The sequence below is a fragment of the Plectropomus leopardus genome, chromosome 19, assembly GCF_026936395.1.
Source record: "Plectropomus leopardus strain MGB_pleo_1.0 chromosome 19, ASM2693639v1, whole genome shotgun sequence".
In the NCBI taxonomy this organism is placed as follows: Eukaryota; Metazoa; Chordata; class Actinopteri; order Perciformes; family Serranidae; genus Plectropomus; species Plectropomus leopardus.
This window is the reverse complement of record NC_142194.1, coordinates 6,806,193-6,827,198: the sequence shown is the minus strand read 5'-3', so window position 1 is coordinate 6,827,198 and position 21,006 is coordinate 6,806,193. Positions and strand designations below refer to the sequence as shown.

The 21,006-nt window shown below is 40.4% G+C and overlaps 1 protein-coding gene across 1 annotated transcript in view; it reads right to left on the bottom strand.

Moving 5' to 3' along the window:
* Window positions 1-16,986, bottom strand: part of hs3st3b1b (heparan sulfate (glucosamine) 3-O-sulfotransferase 3B1b) — a 29,397-nt gene extending 12,411 nt beyond the window's left edge. Inside the window, exon 1 of the mRNA XM_042508318.2 lies at window positions 16,144-16,986. Within this exon, the coding sequence (XP_042364252.2) occupies window positions 16,144-16,730 (587 nt within the window). The 5' untranslated portion in view covers window positions 16,731-16,986. The remainder of the gene's footprint in view (window positions 1-16,143) is intronic.
* Window positions 16,987-21,006: the final 4,020 nt, after the last annotated feature.

Sequence of the window (21,006 nt, the reverse complement as noted above, 5' to 3'; positions counted from 1 at the left end):
ATACTTGTGAAAGGCTTCCGAAAGAAGCACAAGAGAAGTGATGTTGCTCCAGGTTTCAAAGGGTTAAAGCTCTGGGCTCACTGTAGGAAAAGCCCACATGCTATGAAATGGTACTGAAGTGAGCAACATGTTTATGTAACACACGCACATGCACACACACACACATGCACACACACTACTACAGAGGGAGGCAGGCATGCACGCCTCTGCTGGCTCACTGAATATTTTTCAAAGTAGCATTTAAGCACATACAGAAGCCAGACATTTTGAAATACACTCCTCTTTGCCTGGAGTCTGACATTATATTTAACCACAGAGCATGGCTTTGGCTGTAAATTAAAAGAATAGAGAGGATGGTTTATGGTGCAGTCGGTCCGGGACACTCCGACGCAGAGAGGGAGAAGAGCTCCGGCTGCAGCTACAGAAGCTTCGCTCTTTTTAAGCACTTGGAGTGGAGTCCAGGTGTTAGTATGCGGCCACTTAGAGCTTTCTGACAGTTCATTTCCTGGCTGAGAAGAGCCAGAGATCCGTGCTTAAAAGTGAGACCTTGCAGGAGTGAATGCTGAAGGGGGTCTGTGTGTATCTTTGTCTTTTATGTCTCTGGTTTTGCATTTTGGCACCAAAAGCTATGCAAACTTTTGCTCTTATTTATCTTCGACACCTGCTTGTAACAACACACCCGCACGATGAACCCAAAGTGATGCAGCGACTTCTTCAGCCTGATCAGAGTCAACTGTCAGAGCTCCTCCCGAGCCCGAGGTCTCAAATTAACAGGCTTCACTGAATAATGGTGTCACTGGAAACTCAGGAAGGTGGCTGAGTGGAAGCCCCTCTGAATCATCTGTCTGCTAAAAGGATTAATAATGCAGGCTGGCCTCGTATCACACACTCAGACCTGGATGGTGGAGCCCGGCATGGGATGGTGCGGTTAAAATGAGGAGAGTCTGAAAGATAAATTCTTCTTCCAGATTACTGGGAATGCTGTTGGGGCCCTTGTCTAGTGGTATTAGGTACTAACGCTAGTATTTCTTTCCTGGGATTGAGTTTTCCTTCTTGTTATGCCATGATTATATTTCAAGATACCATTAGAGATATATGAGTAAAGAGAGAGTTGCTTAGGTTTGACAGATTTGACAAAGAGTTTGGTTTGGATGGATGAATCAATGTCATATCCCTAAAACTTATATCAGATTTATGATAAGTAATAATGTTTACACCCCTACTCAGACCTGTCTCCTAGAACAGTGGTACTCAACTGGTGGATCACGGTCCAAAAGCGGGTCAAAAGTCCATTTTGGAGTTTTTAAGAAGCATATGTCATTTTCAAGGAGAAGTTATAGACGGTGGCCTTAACCAATGGCTCCCTACTTCGAGGGTTGAGACAGAGACAGATCGAGGTGTCGTAACATAAAGCCTCTTTCCCACTGGAGAAAAACACACCAACGTTTGGCTTTTGTATTACATGCAATCGGGACAAATTACTCTACAGTAGTCACAAGTATTTATCGGCTCCATCGGCAGGGATGGAGCTATGACACCCAAAAGGATGCAGTAATGTACTTCCCTTTTCCGGTGTAATGTAATAATATACCTGAAAACTCTAATCCTAACTGACAAGGAAAAGATATTTGTGCAGCAAAACTTTTTTTAAACCATATTTTGTCTGGTGAATCACTTTTTATTAGTTGGCAGTTGCTTCCTATAAATGGTAATAAGCCTAGAAGGTTGGGAAACGGTGGCCTAAACTCACAAATTCACTTTTAAGTAGAAGATCGAGGCTCTTTTTGAGTGGGTTTTGGATAAAAGATGACCTCAAGCACAACTGGATAAATAAAAACACACATTTGGGCAATGGTATCACATACTTAATGAGAATATTTCTACTAACAAGATGGAAAGAAGGGAGTCTGAGGAAAATGGCCAATTACTGCACAACAGGATTAAGGGTCAAACTATGATGAAGCTGCCATTTGAAGCCTTTCCAGAACAACATATACTAAGTGCAATGGCCAGACTGATAGGAGTCCTCATCTTGTTTCTTGCTCCATGACACTTTGACACCCAAACTCTGCTCTGGAGTCCTGATGTGGTTGATATATGCAGCTCCCAGACCCCTTAACTGCATCAAGACGTTGCACTATGTCAGAGCAGCCTGGGAATCTACTGACCCTGCATGTAAACAGAGCAGTTAACCCGACCGACGCAACCCGTCCATCCATCATTTTTTACAGGAATCAGGGAGTCATGCATCGTCAGAGTAGAGCTTTTTTTTTAAAACTTTTTTTATCGTACTGTCTCTTACAGCCTGAGTGTGTGTAGGAGACAGAGAGTGAATGACGGAGGGAGGAAAAGACAGAATGAGGGAAAGAGAGGGGGAGTCGGGCCTTGCGGTCACAGACCATCCAGACTGGTTTCGGGCTCATACCCAGCCTGGTTTTGGAGGCAACATCACACACTAGTAAAGTAGAATAAATAAATAGAGAACTAACCACCACATATAATGTCATGGACTACATGGGGTCAGACACCCCAACAGCATATTACTCCCGGCCACAGCTTCAGATACCCCCCTCTGTTACATCCTCAAAATACTTAAAGTGAGACTGAGACATTCTACTCTTTGTGGTCAACTCGTGATGGGCAGCTCCGCAGAGGCGTGACAAGCACAAATTATTCAATTCAATAAGTGACTATCATTTTTCCCACTCGGAAAATCTGTTTTTGAGTATATTTGTTGCTATTTGGCACCTTCGAAAAACAACACAGGAATGTGTGGAGCTAGTTTTTTTTTCGGGGCCTGGAACCGCATCGGCCTGTGGCCATAGACGGCTGCATGGAATTACCGAGTGTTAATAACCCTGCAGTGAAGCGGAGGAGCCCACCATGTGGTATAAATAAAACAGAGGAGTTGGTGAAAGGGATGGTGGAGGGTAGAAAGTAGAAATACCTCCCCCCTTCCTCTCATGAATGTGCAACTGCATGCTTTTAAAGAAGTGCTTTTTTTCTTCAGGCTTTCAAAGATGTCACCCAAAAAAGCTTCCTTTTTTTGGCTCAACAGAGGTGAGAGACACCATCGTTTGAAAGGGCCATTGTGTAGGATTTAGGGGGATATATTGGCAGAAATGGAATACGATTTAATAAGTATGTTTTCCTTATTGAATAAGCACCTGAAATATTTTTGATTTAACTGTTGTGTTTTCGTTACCTTCGAATGAGACGTTTATATCTACATAGGGAGCAGGTCCGTGTCTACAGAGATTGCCATGTTACACTGCCATGTTTCTACAGTAGCCTAGAATGGACAAACCAAACACTGCCTCTAGATAGGGCTTAAGTTTAAGGCTTAAAGGGATCTTGTTGTCAGAACAAAATGTGAGCACACTGAGAGCCCATTTTCAACATGCCAAACAGCATTGGAAAAACAATTATTTTTAACATTAAACTGCTTTATTTAATGTTTCACCGATTTAAATCAATGAGACTCTTTGTTTCGGGGTGGAAGAGACCTCTGTGGTTAATTCTGCTCCCAGTAAAAACCTCCTGAATGTCTGGTTCTTAATTTGTCCAAGAAAAAAGATGAGCACACATAAGCAGGTGCTGGGCTAACAGCCATTCTCCAACATGCCAAACAGCATTGGAGAAACACAAATTTTAGTCTGAAACTGCTTTATTCAGTGTTTTCACCCATTTAAATCACCTGCTTCATTTATTTTTGAAAGTCAGAGACCTCTGTGGATAATTTGGCTCCTGGCAAAAACCTCCTGTACAAAAACACTAAAGGAATTCCTACTGGGATAAGTTTCCCACTAAATCCACCCGAATCTTACACACTTTTCTTTTAAGAGAGCTAAAAGATCAAATCGTTTTGGTAACATGTCACCGCTTTGTTTGACATGCGATACAAGATGAGTCACCTGACACTGCCGCAGCAAGCAAACTACTCACTGTGTGCTCCAGAAACACACTGCAAACTCTTGCCAGCAGACACACACGCTCTCTTTGAAATCCACCACTTGGCGATATCACTCAGAATTTGTTTAGCGCTAGTAATCCTCACTAATCAGTGTGTTTGCTCCGGGTGTTTGTTGAAGGTGTTAGCTCCACAGCTAGCCACACATTCCAGCCGCTCCATCAGTATGAGGGCGCGACTGGCTGACAGCTCGAACGGAATAAAACCAACGAACCGTGAAAGGAATAAAAAAACAACAGGGGAAAACAACAATGAAAGGCTGCAGGTGAAGGCTCGGTGTGTGTGTGTGTGCGTGTGTGTGTGTGTGTGCATTTCTGGGTGTTTTTGTGTGCGTGTGCAGGCACAATCAGCCATTCTGACTGATTTCCTGACACTTGACATGCACCAAGAGGCACATGACTCCTTGATCTAGCTACAGCAAAGATGAATAAAAGATGAAACAGACTGAAGAAGAACATACATGCCACCACCCCCACTCCCTAGACGCACACAGTCACACACACACACACACACACACACACACACACACACACACACAGAGCGAGAGAGAGCTACTTTGCATCCTGTTTGAATTGGCTGTCATCTGTAACTGCCTGCACACCTTTTTGAAGATAGGTGAACTACAAAGTGTGTGTACGAGAAAGAGGGGATTTCCTCTCTACTGTATGTCACTCAGTGAGCTGAAAACCATCTTCCTGCGTGTTCGGACTCTTATTTTGCTTCCTCACACTGCAGCTGTTTTTGCAGGTTAATGGTTTACAAATTCCTCAAGACAGCTCGCCTCCTGAGCTAACGTATAATTAGCTAAATTGGGTAACGATAGCGCGACAATTAACCTGCGCCTTTTAGTGATGGAAAGAGTGGCAGCAGAAATCCTCGGGCTATCCCTGCAGTTTTCTTTGGATTTGAGCCTAGATGTTGTCTCCCGCAATATCTCCGAGCACCCCGAAGACAAGATAATTACTGTTAAGAACATCAGGCTACGTTTTTTTTAACCATTTCTGCTTACGAAGTGCTGCCAAAAGCAGACATCGGAGCTCGGAGCTCAGTGTCAGGGGTTTCATTCAAGAAGCGGTTGTGGATGACAAATGTTTTCACCCCTCTGTTGTGTCTCTATCAGTGAGCTATCAGGGGTTAGACGTGAAACAGGATCTGGTTTAACTCTGAGTCAGGAAGGGAGTAAAGACAAAATACAGGAAGACATATGAGAAATGCTAACTTAATGCTATATGTCAGCACTTGGCCAGAAGACTTCAGAAGATGTTTGTTTTCAACAGCTAAATAAAGTTTTGTTTTTTTCACTTGATATCTTTTTCCTCGTCACCCAGAATTAGAGAGCACTCGCATAATTATAGCCAAAAAAGGCACAATCAGATGATTTTACAGATGATTCTGTAAAAACTACTTTGTAAATGTCCACAGCATTGTAACAGACTTTTATTGTAATAAATTTTAATTCTCTTGGACCTATCTGGAAATCCTGACGACATAGACATAGACTTTGAAGATCTTCTTTCAGAGCCACAGAAAATATTATATACCTGTTTTCAAATGCCGAGAATAAGACCCAATGACAAGTTGACTGAACTTAATGTGCAACACTGGAGGAGTGCGCCTTTAAGAATTTAAATGCAAAGAGATAGAAATCACAGGGTACGTATGCCAGATTTTTTTCCATTCGAGTAAGTACAGCAGTTTATGAGAAAACCGCAGATACATTATGCTCAATAAGGCTCTATATTATACATTGCAATGTTAAGAGAGTCTGCTTTAAGACAGAATACAATAAAAGCATTTTTAAAAAGAAAAAATAACCAACAAAGCATGAGTAGAAAATGTTTGGCAAGACTGCCTATTTTGGTGGAAATTAAATCATATATGTTATCAGTGAACATTTCGCTGATGTGTTTAGAATCAACATTTTTGCAACTTGCAAGTGGCAACATTTCCTCATGTTATCAGAAAACGTAATTTGCTCTGCATTATGTTTCCCTCATTATATTTTCTGTGTCAAATTAATTATATATTAACATAAACCTAAACTTTGCAGCCTGCTAAAAGACAGTTCAATATAATAATTTAAAAGAAGAAAATAATCCACACCCTTCTTGTTCTTGCACCCACAATCTAACTTCTGGCCAAATTTACTCAAATCTGCCATCATGTTTTTGGATATCCTTCTTTTTTGTGTGTTTTTCTAAAATAAAAACTCCGAGCAGAAATGTTTGATAGCAGCATTGTGATGTTGCCGCCTCTAAAAGATAGTGTGCGGTTTTCCAGCGCTGACTTCTGATTCCCATCAGCTAAACAAGTGAGAGAAAAACTCCTCTTGGAGGAAAATAATTGGAAGTGAGTCGAGTTTGGCCAGGTTGTCTTGGAGTCGAGCTGAAGTGTTCTTACAGCTCTTATGAGAGAGAGAGCGAGCTCTGGGAGTACATCTAAATGGAGAGAGTGACTAGTGTCGAGCAGCCGCGGTGCAGAGAGACAACTCAGGGCTCCTAATGAGCTCTGCTCTTTTACTGCCAGGCTAATGGAAACCTCCGGAGACCTTCGCCTCCCTCTCTCTCTCTGTGTGAGTGTGTCGTCTCTTCCCAGAGGCAGGCACACTCTCCAGCACCCTAATGGCTACCTCTGGGACTTAATACCTGGGACAAGTGCGGCTTTACAGGTTTACTGTCATCACTTTCCCCTCTTCCGCAACCTTCTCCTCAACTACATTTTCCTCTCAGCAGTGACGCCACTAACTTATCTTTAACAGCGAATGATTAACATATAAGAGTTTCTCCAAGTCTCCAGGGAAACTTTTTTAATGCGCTAAAGAGTGTTTATTTAGCAGCAATGAATGACCATTAACTCTGGAGGGAGGATGTCTGTTTCTGTTCTGACATGTGCAACAACATCCAAATTATCACCTTGTTAAAATGGGCCTAATTCACACGTAGCACAGAGGGAGCATTTGTATGGCCTATGCTTCCTCTCTCTCTCCAATAATACTTATTTATGAGTATTTTTTATTGTATTTGACTTGCATAGAAAATGATTTAGGGGGATATATTTGCAGAAATGGGATATATTATAATAAGTATTGTTTCTTTAGTGAATAATCACCTGAAATTAAGAATAGTTGTGTTTTCGTTACCCTAAATGGAGTGTCCTTCGTATCAACATAGAGATTAGATCCTTGTCTGTAGACATAGCTATGTTGTAGACACATAACAACAACGACACACAAAATGACCAAAAGAGAAACAAAGCTACTCCTCTAAGACCAAAAATGGCCTCAAAGACACACAAAACAACTACAGACTCAAAACGACCACAAGGAGACACAAAAAGACCACAAAGAGATGCAAAAGAACTTCAAAGAGACACAAAAAAGTACATAATCAAGCAAAAAAACAGAATGTCAAAGAGACAAAAATGACCAATAGGGACATAAAACTACTCTTATAACACCCAATATGACCTCAAAGACATTCAAAAAAACTACAGAAGGACTCAGAGCAACCACAAACAGACATACAATGATCTGAAAATGACACAAAATGACCTCAATATTAACCAAAAAAGACACAAAATGACCTCAAAGAGCCACAAAATGAGTATAAAGACACAAAAAACAGCTACAGAGATACTCAAAACAGGCACGGGGGTTACAAAATGATCAATAATGACATAAAATGATCTCAAAGAGACAAAAAATCAACTACAGACACTCAAAACAACCACAAGGAGACACAAAATGACCTCATGTTTCTATGGTAGCCTAGAAAGGACAAACCACATACTGGCTCTATACAGGGCCATTAGAGTTTTTGCATCGGCCACCGTATATAACAGCACTGGAAAAACCCTCAATTCAGGAGAGTGTGAATGTTTGACAGCCAGTTCCTCTCAGTCTCTTTCTTCTGCTCCAGCAGGACGTTCCTGTCTGTGGCGGCCATATTGTCCTCACTGGTGTGCTCACTGGACACCATCGGGAGGCCACCACAGCTCAGCGCCGCCACTCCCCTCTCCACAGGTCTCCCCTTTTACAATTAACCGCTTGTAAATTGGGGATGAAAGCTGCCTTTTCTCTGTCTCTCCACCCCTCGGTCAATCTCCATTTTCGCGGCAAGCCATGCCAGCTTAGGCAGCGGGGAGACGAGAGGGCCTCCGTCCCTCCACGCTGACCAAAGGCCGCTCTGAGACACAGCCGCATGCCTGCAGCGAGCCCCGCCCGGGACTGGACGAGCCGAGCATGACACTATTCTTACACTCCAGCCGAGCAAGTGCACAGCTGGAGAACGGAGGGAGGGATTTGAGGACGATGTTTGGGGGGAGGTGCTGAGAGCGAAACAAATAATCCACTCGTTTGGGAACACAAGGTGGAAGTTTAGCCAACACGGAGGCACAGTTTCAAACTGCTTGTTGTCGTGTTGGCTTCTGGATTTGAGCGGAGGATGTGAACCTGCTGTCAGCTGTACGGTTGGCTGGCTGGCCGGGCGCTCGGTCCCGGAGGAGCCGAGGAGTTCCAGGAATCAGGAAACGATCAGAGCGCCAAAGTATCTAATCATCTGAATTCATCTCTGTCCTCTGAAGAGCTGTAACTGGGTTACAGCCACTTCAAGTTTCAGTGCTCATAATCATCCGAATTTACAAAACAAGGCTTAAAAACTGTGCTGCCATACATGGGCAGATTATTTGTCAATGGGCTCCTGGGCACAGCTATGTTGTAAGTGTCTTTAAGGTCATTGGGGGTTTTATAAAGGTAATTTTATGCCTATTTAAAGTAATTATGTATCTTTCTTGGTCGTTTTGTGTCTGTAGTCATTTTATGTCTCGTTGAGACATTTTGTGTATTATAGTAGTTATTTTGAGTCTCTCTGTTGTCAGTTTGTATCTTTGTATTCATTTTGTGTGTCTTTGAGGTCATATTGGGTTTTACAGGAGCAATTTTGTGTTTCTTTTGGTCATTTTGTGTCTTTTGTAGTCATTCTGTATCTACTTGTGTTTGGTTTGTGTCTCTCTGTGAGTTTTTGAGATGATTTTATCTTAATAAGATATTATTGTGTCTCCATGAGGTCATTTTGTGTATTCTGGTGGTTATTTGGTGAGTTTTTGAGGTCATTTTATCTTACTGAGGTATTTTTGTGTCTCTTTAAGGTCATTTTGTGTCTTTTATTCACATTTTTGTCTCATTTTGCATCTCCTTGTTGTTGTCTTGAGTCTTTCTGTAGTTGTTTTGTGTGTCTTTTTGTAGCCATTTTACCCGATTTTGTGATAGTTTTGCAGTTCTTTTGCATCCCTTTGTGTTCTTTCTGTGCCTCTTTGTGGTCGTTTTTTGTCTCTTCGTGGTCCGTACGTGTTAATTTTGAGTGACATTTTGCAGGTGAGGACCAGGGGGGCCTGTGTGCCTGGTCGGCGCGTTCTGTAATCCACCCATGCTGCTACACAATTGTATCCTGCAAGGAGCAGCTATAAAATCCCCAGTGGGGCTTGTAGGTTTCAGCAGCTTTCTGTAGCTCTGCAGATGGTCAACACACAGACGCTGTCAGCCAGCAGACGTGGGTCTGACCCCAGTCAAAGGCCCTTAACCCATCTCCGCACATTACCTCCAATCAGGCCTGACCAATCAATACTGGCCATCCCAGAGGAGCCGGGCCATGCTGACATTTGTGCACGCTGTCTGAGATTCTTTTGTGACCGGAGATGAAAATTATTTGTGGCTTCACAGCTGAGCCAGCCAGAACCACGCGGCCAACACAACACCTTTCTACACAGCACCCCGTGTATGCAAACACCAGCACGAGATGTTTTGTGAATTTGATGCCTTTCACTGGAGCTGTATAGAACCAGGTGGCCTCTTTTGGAGGAAGGAAGGAGGGCGAGGTCAGCGGCAACAGAGAGTGGACGGGTCACCTACATGGAAATAGGAGCACCCCGTGGTGAGCAGATAAAAGGACGTGCACCCATCCAGAACTGTCCCTGACATGGCCGGGAGCTGCAGACTGACTCCGGCTCAGCGGCTGCCAGCGGGGGTGGACCGGCCTTTAGATAACGGCTTTCAAACAGACTTCCGAGAGCAAGTCTGATAGCGTAACGTGATTTTTTTTAGGGTGCCTCCTTTTCAACAATGCACAGCTTGTCCTTTTTTGTGTGGCACTATAAGTAGCTTTTACTGACGCTGCTTTGTGAGTCTGTTTACCTCCACAGTGTTTTATCACAGACTAGATACAAAGGTTGACATCCTGCTCTGGGATGGCGCCGGTTCAGTCCCACCAGTCCTTCGAAAGCGTCTGAACCTTTGATCACAAACCACATCACACAGTGACAATTACATAGTTCAGTGTGTGGGCTCAGAGTCATATATTGCATTGGTGCGACAGAACAGCTCACAACTAAAAATGTCAGAGATCAACAAACTGGAAAAGAAATCCTCACAATACTACAATTCGCACCACCCATATGGCCACAAACTGCACGACTGCGCTCTCCCCAACATGTTCCAAGCTCCTTGTTTAATGCTAAAGCCACTCTGAGGGAGGAGCACCAGCGTCAACAGTGCCGGGCCCTGACAGCGAGCTCAGACCAGAGCCCGCGACACGACAGCAAAACCACAGCGCAGTAATTACATATCAAAGCCCCTTCATAGCCAATAGGGCTAAATGGAATATGAAGAGAGCGACGTGCACCACAGACTGACAAGGCGAGATGAGGGCCGCAGTCAACAAGAGTTAGGAGTAAATAAAATACCTCTCGTTTAAGAGAAGTGGAGCAGCGTGGAAAGAGTGTATGAGTTTGTTTGACGTGAAATGACCTTTTCGACAAAGTGTATATATGTAGAAACTGAATAAGACTATTAAACTACTACAAAAGGTGATTTTGCTTTTTAGTAAAACCCATAAACTCTAAAACAAACAAAATCACCGCAAATTTGGAAAGAAAAAGTAGTTAGCTTAATGAGATGTGATTTGTCATCTCTTCACAGGGGCGTAACTTTGGTTTGAGAAGTGGGGGGCACACAATAAAACCCCCCCACCCCCAAAGTGAGGTTTGTATCCCATTTCCTGCATTCCTACATTTTCGGTGACTAAGGTTAACAAAACAAAATCCTGGAAATAACTGTATTGTTCATCATGCTAAATTGTAAGTGCTAAATATGTTACTCCTCTGTGGCATTTTTTGAGTATTTCAGAGCTGCTCAGTTCACATTTTTAAGGCAGAATCTGACAGCTGGCCAAACAGAAGTGTATCACAGATATTTTTGGTAGTTTAAAAAAAATAATGTTTTTGAAAATCAGGAGTACACAAATAGGATTTTGTGGAAATGACGCCTCAGCCTACAGTGTATTCTTGCAGCCAAAGAGGACTATGCAATAACAACAAAAACGCCAAATTAATTAGAATACTCATATATAGTAAAAAGACTATTCAAACTATTCTTTCTTCCTTTTTTAAAGTCTTTTTTAACTTTATATTTTTTGATTTGTCCAACTTGCCTCCTACATTTGATCCTCCTATGTCTTTTTTCTTTCTCCTGTTTTAAAAAGTGCAAAAATTAACTTTTAGTGCGACACATTATAGCAGCAAATTGAAAGCATGCAAGGTAACTTGCTCACACTGTTTACCCTGACTTCTGTTATATAATATGTATGGCATTTCTTTTTGGCGTTTTTTTAGGGTGTCATAACTTAATGTTTTTCGGTTTGTCTACTTTGTCTCCTGGTTTTGAGAACTTGTCTCCTGCCTTGTATAACTAAGTCTTTTTGTTTTCTTCTATTTTTTAAAGTTAAAAAATTAACAAGTAATGCTACAAATTACATAAAAAACGTACAAGATAACTTGCACACACTGATGACCCTGAGCTCTACTTTCTGCTGTGTTTGGATTATTAATTTTTCTGGGATTTAACTCATTGAATTTGCCATTAATGTATGTGCTGAAGATAAGTTATCGCCATCAGATAAAAACCAGACGACTTTCACTAAACAGGTGCAAATAGAAAATGTGAAATAATGAATTCACACACAGTCACACCACCCTGTTGAGCTCTCTGTCTCTCTCTGAGTGTGTGTGTGTGTGTGTGTGTGTGTGTGTGTGTGTGTGTGTGTGTGTGTGTGTAGGGGCCACTTCATGCATGACCTCACTGTGAAAATGTGTACCTCCTGCCACAAGCACCCCTCGGTCAAAAGCATGAATCATGTGTTTGTCTTTGGCACAAATAACAAAACTGTCATCAGAAATCCACAATAAGACTCGTTATTATCTCCACCTCCATTCATTTTCAAAGTCTTCTCTGCTGCTCAATCTACGGCTGCATTCACTGGGTGGAATTCCAGCTCCAAATGTGCGTCCGTCAGTGGGAGGCGAAGATGGTGCAACAGTGGATGGCAGGGAGATTGTGCAAAATGAGCAAACAAGCAGAGGTGAATTGCTCAACTTGCACACACATCTATAACCGCCTCCGTAAATGACCCTCACCATGATCAGATCATATTCCCACAGCGTTTATTTCAATACCACGCAATTTCCACTCAATCTGGGACATTCCTACGTTATTCTCTATAAAGTCATCTCCAATGTCTTGTCCTAATGGGAAACTTTGTAAAGCTCATGACTGAAGTACGGTTTCCTTTCTCGGTCCATCCTCGCTCGAGAAACAGAAAACTGTTTTTACTCCACTACAGGGACTGCTTACACCAGCTGTTCCACTGAAACTTTTTACTGCAGCTCTTCCGTTAAAAAACTGTGTCAAGACAGATGTGAGTGTTCAAAAACACCGTCTGAGAGCAACTTCTATAAGAGACAAACAAGTTAATGGAGCTCTTTATGGCATAAAAGTCACTGTTTGGATATCCTGTTGCACCAAATGCTTTATTTGAGAAAAATGATCTGAAGTTTTCTCAAAAAAGTTTTGCTTTCATGAAAAATGTGTTCTCTATGGGTGTAGTTTCTGAGGCTGAACTAAGGGACACGTCCCCCTTCAATATTTAGAACATAAAGAAAAACAAACTTATTTTGAAAAGAGAATTGTTAACCAACCTCAGTTGGTGACACATAAATGAATCAAGTTATTAAGTTCAATCATGAATTGAACTTAATAACTTGATTCCAAAAAACTTGATTCATTTATTTATTACTGATTTAAGTAATCATTTCAAGTTGGTTAACATTTTTTTCAGTGAAAATAATGACATTTCCACCATAAATTGATGCAGAAAAGACATCTATCAGTGCATAAAAATTCGTCAAAATGCAGGACATTGTCATATCCGTCCCCGAAAATCTTAAAACAAAACCTCCCTTGCTTCTCTGTGTATTTCTATGAGTGAATCTGGGCATATGAGGTCATTTTTTGGCACGGATCACCCCATATGACAAAAATGATCTGAAGTGTGCAAGAAAAAGTTTGTTTTTTGTGAAAAATATGTTCCCTACATAGACGCAGATTTCGGGGGATATGCAGGGGACACATCCCCCCTCAGTATTTGGAGCATGTGCATAAAAAGTGAAAGTAGCAGAGGACTTTTACTTAAACAAAAAAAAGTAATTTTCACCATTAACTAATGCAGAAAAGGCACAAATTGTTGCATAAAAATTCTCTACAATGCAGGAATTTTCTGGTGAGGGACCTTCCTAAAAACACTGATTAAAAATGCATGTCCCCTCCAGTGTTGAAACAAAACTTACAACCTTGGTTCTCTGTGTGAGTGAGGCCGAGCAGCATGAAGTATGAAATGCCTCAAATTACAAAAAATATCTAAAGTGTTTTTTAAAAAGTTTTGTTTTCAATGAAGAATACAAAGTTCTCGATAGGTGTAGATTTAGGGGAGGACGCAGGGGACATGTCCCCCTCAATATTTAGAGCATGTGCATTTGTCCCCCCTGTAAGACCATAAAAGTAGCACAGGACTTTTACTTTGACAAAATTTTGAAAAAGCACAAATAGATGCAAAAAAATGCAAAAATCTGTGTTTAAAAATTCACCATAATGTAAGAAATTACATGTTTGACACTCCAAATCCTCAGCCAGAGAGCCCCCAGATCCTCTGTTCCATATGTGTCCCCCAAATGTTGAAGAAACCTATGCCCTTGTGTATTTCTGTGAGTGAGACTGAGAACATATGAGGTTATTTTTTGGCACTAGCGGGAAAGAAAAAAGCTCTAAAACAAAAATTTAATATGCTTCCATTCTACCTCAACAGAAAACCTTGAGTCATGACTTCTTTACTTTAAAAAAGTATTAGATTTCAAGGCCGAAAAAGTAGCAGACAGCACTTTTCCACAACCAGGAAAGTTGCTGTATAGGTGGAAGTTAAATAACAGCCTCAAACCAAACTCCAACCAAAAAGAGCTGCAGTAAATCTCTATCAAAAGCAGGCAGGAAACTTCGCACAAATCAAGGAGCTGTGTCTTTATTCTGAATGCTGCCAACTTGCTTCCCCATTCGGCTCTTCTTTTTTTCATGATGTCGGACATTGCAGGGGCCCCCTTCGAGGTTTTGCATATTTAACGTGTAAAAGAAGAGCCGCTCATTCATGCCACTAAAACCTAAAGTTTTTTTTCTTTGTTAAAATCCATTTGTAGATGAGCTTCTACTTTTTAAACTTTAGATAAAGTTGAATTAAAAAAAAGAGACTTTTTCACAACTTTGATGTAAAAGTTGCAAAATGTAGAAAAAAATAATTAACTGATTTTAAGTGAAATCCAAATCAATATTTACTCGGCCATGGGCGATTTATAGGCCTGTTTATTTGTGGATTAAAAAAAAAACACAAGTCTAATCTAACATTTACGTTATCAAGAAAAAAAAACTGAAAACAAACTTGTAAAACTGATGGGAATTTTGAATGCTACTTATCCATTATTTTATTAAGGAGTCGACTGTTTATTGTTTTAGCACTTTGTGATGTAAATGTAAAGTTTAACGTTGGTCTGTCGGCCTCTGACGATGTTTTGTTGCGAGTTTTGTTCTAAAAAGGATCCTCACTTTGTCTTGCAGATCCCCTTTTCCTCTCAGCGTTGGCCATAAGGCCTGTGGAGGCCACTGACACGAGAACAGTCAGACCGATATAAGCTTTTAGATCTGTTAACACAATTAAGTTAAATATTCTACGAGATAAAAACAAATGCAATATTCACGGTTTTTAATTCTACAAAGTGATCTGACAAATCAAAAAATGTTTAGAGAATTCCTATGGATCTTATCACATTGAAATCAATCAGATTTGCGCAAATTGAGCCTCCCACTTTAAGTCTTATTTCACGATGCATAAAGTCTAAAAAGTCTGTGGCGTCAGACTTTGCGCTCACAAATGCAACAGCAACACAAAGATCAAATCTGCGCAGTCTCGCCCCAAATGCCAAACTTCAAGTGCTTCAAATAAATCCCACCTAATTTACAAAAAGACGACCCATAATCGCAACAAAACATTAATAAAACCAAGTATTTCCACATTTTAACTCGACAAAAAAGCCTCAAGACACACCATGAAGCTGCAGTGTTGCACTGTGTCCAATAGAGATCACTGCACATCGCGGAAAACAGGCCAGCCGCACTGTAATCTGCGCCCGAGCAGCCCAACAATCTCACACAAAGTCAACACTTTACACAAAGATACACACAAAATAATAAAATAAGCTTTAAACACACGTCAAAATGATCCAATTAATTAATAAAAGCAGAATGTGTGTGTGTGTGTGTGTGTGTGTGTGTGTGTGTGTAGCTCGAGGCGTAAAAGGACACAAAGCAAGAGTGACAACCAAAAGTGTAAAGGTGTTAATTTGGCTTAAAAGGTTCAGTTTGGGATAAATTTACTGAATTATAAAAATATTAAATATATTAATTTGGTGCTTATTGGGTGCAAATGAATGTTGCTGCGGTCAATTTGTAGGTAATTAAGGTCTCAGCATGTTGTAGTTAACAATTTTAATGTTTTAGAATAATACAACATAATAAAATAAAATTCTCTGTAGCAAAAAAACAAAACAAAACACTATAATAATGTGATAAAATGCATCGTCGAGCTGCGTATTGGCTTTAAGATCAACTGTTTTGCAGCACCGCGCTGCTCATTCCCCTGTAAAGCTGTTTTATGGAGTAATAAAATCAACTAAAAAAGCACCAAAAGCATGCGTTTTGATTGTTGCACATTAAATCATGATGAAAGTATCTAAATTATCGTATTTACCTGTACCACTCCAGTCCGTTCTCATAGTTGCGGTCGAAGAAGTGTGGCTCCGCTCCCACGGCTCTGATGTCCGGGTGAACCCGGAGAAACTCCAGCAGAGCCCGGGTGCCTCCTTTCTTCACCCCGATGATGATCGCCTGCGGCAGCTTCTTGCTCCCGGAGCCGTTGGAGAAGCTGGACATGGCGCTGGGCTCCGGGGCTCTCTGCTGCAGCTGCTCGGCCCGCATCTCGTCCCAGTCCTCGGCTCTCTCCGTCTCCAGCTCGTTATTGAGCAGGTCTCTGGACGCGGCGGTCCTGATGGACGGCTCCTCGTAGTCGCTCTCTATATCCTCCCACGGCTGCGGTTTGGACAGCAGTCTGGACACCAGGTCCGTCCTGCTCTCTGTCCTCTTGCCCACCGCCGCCGAACCGGTCTCCTTGCCCCGGTAGCTGTCCACCACCAAACTTGGCATGGTGGAGCAGTAGCCCACGCAGGAGTACAGCATGTAGACCCAGATTAAAAACATGATGCTGAGCAGGAGTAGTTTCTTCTTCACGGGGCTGGACCAGAGGGCGTGCAGGTTGGGACAAATCAGGCTATATTCCATAAGCCTTTCGGGTGGAAATCATATCCAAGCGGCGCATATTGCCCCAACTCACTCCCGGTGGCACCTCGGCAATCCTCGCAAAATTACGCACATGCTCACCTGAAACTAAAAACAAATAAATAAAACTAACAAATAAAAACTAGTCTAAATAAAGGCGCAGAGAGTGATAGATCCAGGAATGAATTTGCACTCATAGTTACAGTGTGAAAGGTGGTTGAGCTGCGTCAGGCACACCGCGGTGCTGCTCCACGCTCATCTCAGGTTTGTCAAAACTGCTGCCGGAGCACGAGACCTTATAGAGACGCGCGCGGGAGAGTGACACCCGCAGCAGCCAATAGATGCGCTCAAAGTAAATATGCAGCCGTTTGTTGACAGAAACGGACCAATCAGAGGCGAGGGCAGGCGGTGCCGGCTCGTGGGAGCCTCGGTATGGAGATGAAGCGTGTGTGCGGGACGCTGCTGAGAGTTTGGAAAACTTTCTTATTGGGCTGAGAGGCCAATTAAGTTTCTCATGTATGCGGGCATATTGTTTGAATAAGTTCAGACGACTTTAAAGTTTTTTTTTCTGGCGTAGTTTCCACTTTGTGTTTTTATTACGCAATAAACAAAATAAACGTTATAATGAAATTCATCAGAAGCTTTGAGAAGAAGGAAAAGCGTCAGGAGGAATAAAACCAACAGACCGTAACGATCAATTTAAGTCTTAACACACGCTTTGTGAAATTAGAAAGTTTGACTCTGCGGCTGAAGCTCAGTGAAAAGTAACGCCGAGGTCACTTTTGGTCACTTCACGCGCTTTTATGTATAAAACTGAACTGAGAAAAACAAACTCAAAGAGAATAAATGGTTTTGATTATAGATTTAATTATATAATTTGTGATAATTAATTTTGTGCTCTTGGACGACCACTGCTCAGCCCAGCTTAGTTTTGTCAAAGTGCTGGAAACATCAGAAAGTCCAAACTTGTAAAAAAAGATTTCCACACACTTAAATCCATAAAGAGTTTCACTCCAAATACTCTAAAACACTGCAGAGATGTACGTGCGCGGATTTTCAGTGTTTTTTAAATGAATTGTGCACTTAATAAAAAAAAAAGTTAATCTGCACAATTACACCAGAAACAACAACAACAACAACAACAATAATAATAATAATACTAATGATAATAATAATGATAATAATAACAATAATAATAATAATAATAATAATAATAATAATAATAATAATAATAATAATAATAATAATAATAATAATAATAATAATAATAGCCTAATAATAATAAGTGAACTTTCTTTATCCCGAGGTAAACTGCATAGATAATTAGTAATGTATACTTTATTCTAATAATATATAATACTAATATATGGCTAGTTAATGGTATTTTTAATAGTACATATAAAAGTGTTTTCATTCAACACGTGTCTTTCATTGCGTCTTTTCTGGGTCAAAAGCACCAATACAATACAACCTTTTTTCAACTTATACTTATGGCAAAGAGTTGTTTTAACCCATTTTTTAGTGTTTATATTTGTATTTATTTGTACGGTTTCAGAGCGTTATAATCTACTCTAACTCTTTTTAAACTCCGGTATCAAATTTATTAGCTACAGATTATTAACTAACATGTACACGCGCTCACATATAGGCTACTATTGTGCAAAAACAAGATATTTGTGACAGGTTTAAGATGAAACTTGTGTCTGACACCGGTTAAAATAACTATATTTTAGTTTAGTTAATAACCTAAAAATAACACTAAAACGCAGGATTAAAACAACTTTCTTTACCTTCCCAGTGCGTTTTTAGGCAATAATATAACGTTATACTAACAGCACGTCATTGAATTTCTAAAATAAAAGAACATTGTAAAGCTGAAATCACGTATTCAACAAGTCAAATCCGATTATGTGCCCCTTTAGACAGCGGATGTACTTCTTTTGAGAGTATAATAATAAATGAATGGCTTTGTTGCTTTATTATTGCCATATTTGTGACATAAAAGCCTCATTCTAAACTTGAAAAGTCTTTTCCATAGGGAGCAAGCTGGCAGAAAAAGCCAATTAATTATAGCTTTTTTATTTCCTCTTCTTAAAAAGTGTATTTTTATTCGGGAAGATATGACCTTAATCACAGCAAAGAGAGTCTGCACAGTAATGAAAAACTCTGCCCCACATACAGGGCATGGACCAAAATGAATCAAAATCCTTCATAATTAGTTTTTTTTCTGGATATAATTCAGTCAGGCTACACACTGTTAACATTTATAGAAATATCTGGGAGCACTTGAAGAGCCCAGCTCTGAATTAAAAAAAAAAGCCCATATTTTGGGAATATGCACTTCATTTAGAGAGAGGAAAGAAACTTGCAGCGAGTATTTTTCATCTGAGGAGACTGGAGATGAGTCAAAACAGATCTGTAATTTAAACCCCGGGAAGTTCAGCCGCGTTATGAAACTCTGACAAACTGCTTTTCATGTTCTAAAACGAACAGTTGGACTAAATGTGTAGCTTAAACGCCCACTTATATGTGCTTTTATTGTGTACTATAGAAAATGTAAGCTTTTATTTTGTAGTTTTGACTACTCTTTATGTAGTGAAATTCGCGCCGAAATCACGGCCTAAGTCACTATAATAACACCAAATGTTGAGATAATGTGATCGAAACCGCAGTCAAACCTCGTGTAAAAAATGCGCATTTTTAAAAAGAGATTTCGTCGTTTTTGTGTCAGATTAGTCTGTTTTCCTCATGAAAAATCACCAGTGAGAGGACCTGTTGCGCGTGATAAGTGTATTTTCCCTCTCGAATCAAAGTAATTTATTACTCTAATATTCCTGCTGGGACTTAAAGGGATAGTTTTACATTAGTGGCTGTATAGTTTCAGTCTAAATGTTGCTTTATTGCAGCTCTTTTTGCAACAGCCAACCTTTGAAGAGAGGCCAGAGGTCATCCGTCATCCTGAGATTTCACGGAATCGGAGCGCGTGTACAGTTTTTCCCCCCAAACTCCTGAAGCGAGACTCGGGTTGGAGATTCAGGACCGGGCTGGACTGCAGATTGCTGTTTGGGGACTCTCTGCTGTTTACAAATGCATATTTTTGCTCTTCAGTTTTGTTGACTCTGGCAAGAAAACTCACACTGCGAATAACATGAATGATTTAATGACCGATAGCAGCAATATGAAGGAGAGAAACCTCCATGTTTGTGTGTGAAATAAGAGAGAAGAGGGTGAAATATTGTTGACTTATGAAATAATAATAGACTTTTTGAAGTTTTCCTTCAATTTACAAGAGTGAAAAAATGTCTAAATTCCCTCCGGACATACTTGAAGATATAGTATATGTTTTATGCTTTGAATAATAATAAGTGTCTGATGTTTATCCCAGGAAAAAAGTCTGCATACCTCATTAAAAAAATCTTTTACATCACATTTCCTTCACTGAAAATGCAAATGTGTCTTATTTCAAAAAGTTTATTCACTGGACACAAGCTGTCTCCTACTTTACTAAAAAGTCAGTTCTGAGTGCAAATGCACACTGGAGGTTTCAGGTTTCCATATCACTCTCCCTGTCATACACCGGAAGACTTTGAAAAGTCTCTCATATCTAAACATAAGATAACTTTGATTTTTGGAAAGACTGGGTCACCGTTTACAAGACTTTGTTCCTTTTGAGATGAATTTCTATCCTGTTCCAGGTGAAAAATCTTCCTGCCAAACTCCCTTTAAAAAACGTGCCATTTTAAAATTTCCTTACGTATCAGCAAAAACACAAAACTCTAGGAACACAAGAGAAAAGTTATCATGTGTGGACAGTAATCTTGTCAATTCGGCATCAATATGATATAAAATTTTAAACTACATTTGCATACAAACTTTACTTTTTGAATTTTATCCCTTAAACTTGCTGATAGCCTCCATTGGTTAGCTGTGTTATTTTAGTTGGAAGAGAGAGTGGGAATTAGTTTGCGTTAGAAAAATTAAGATTTCTCAATAAAATAAATACTCTGTTTGGTTGGCGATGCTCGTGTATTTGAAGTTTAGTATCAGGCCAAAATGTAAAACTCACCATAGCAGACAAGCTGGACTGCAGATTGCTGCCAAAACTGAGCTAAAACAATTTTATTCCGACATTGAAATTTTGTATTAACATTAAATTCCCTAAAAAGTCGTTTAGTGTAAGGCTGCCATAAGTTGCACACACTATAAAGAGAAAAACGCCGCCTTACATTTTTAAGTCGACCGATTTTGAGAAGACAAGTTGAATCGTTTCAAAATTGTC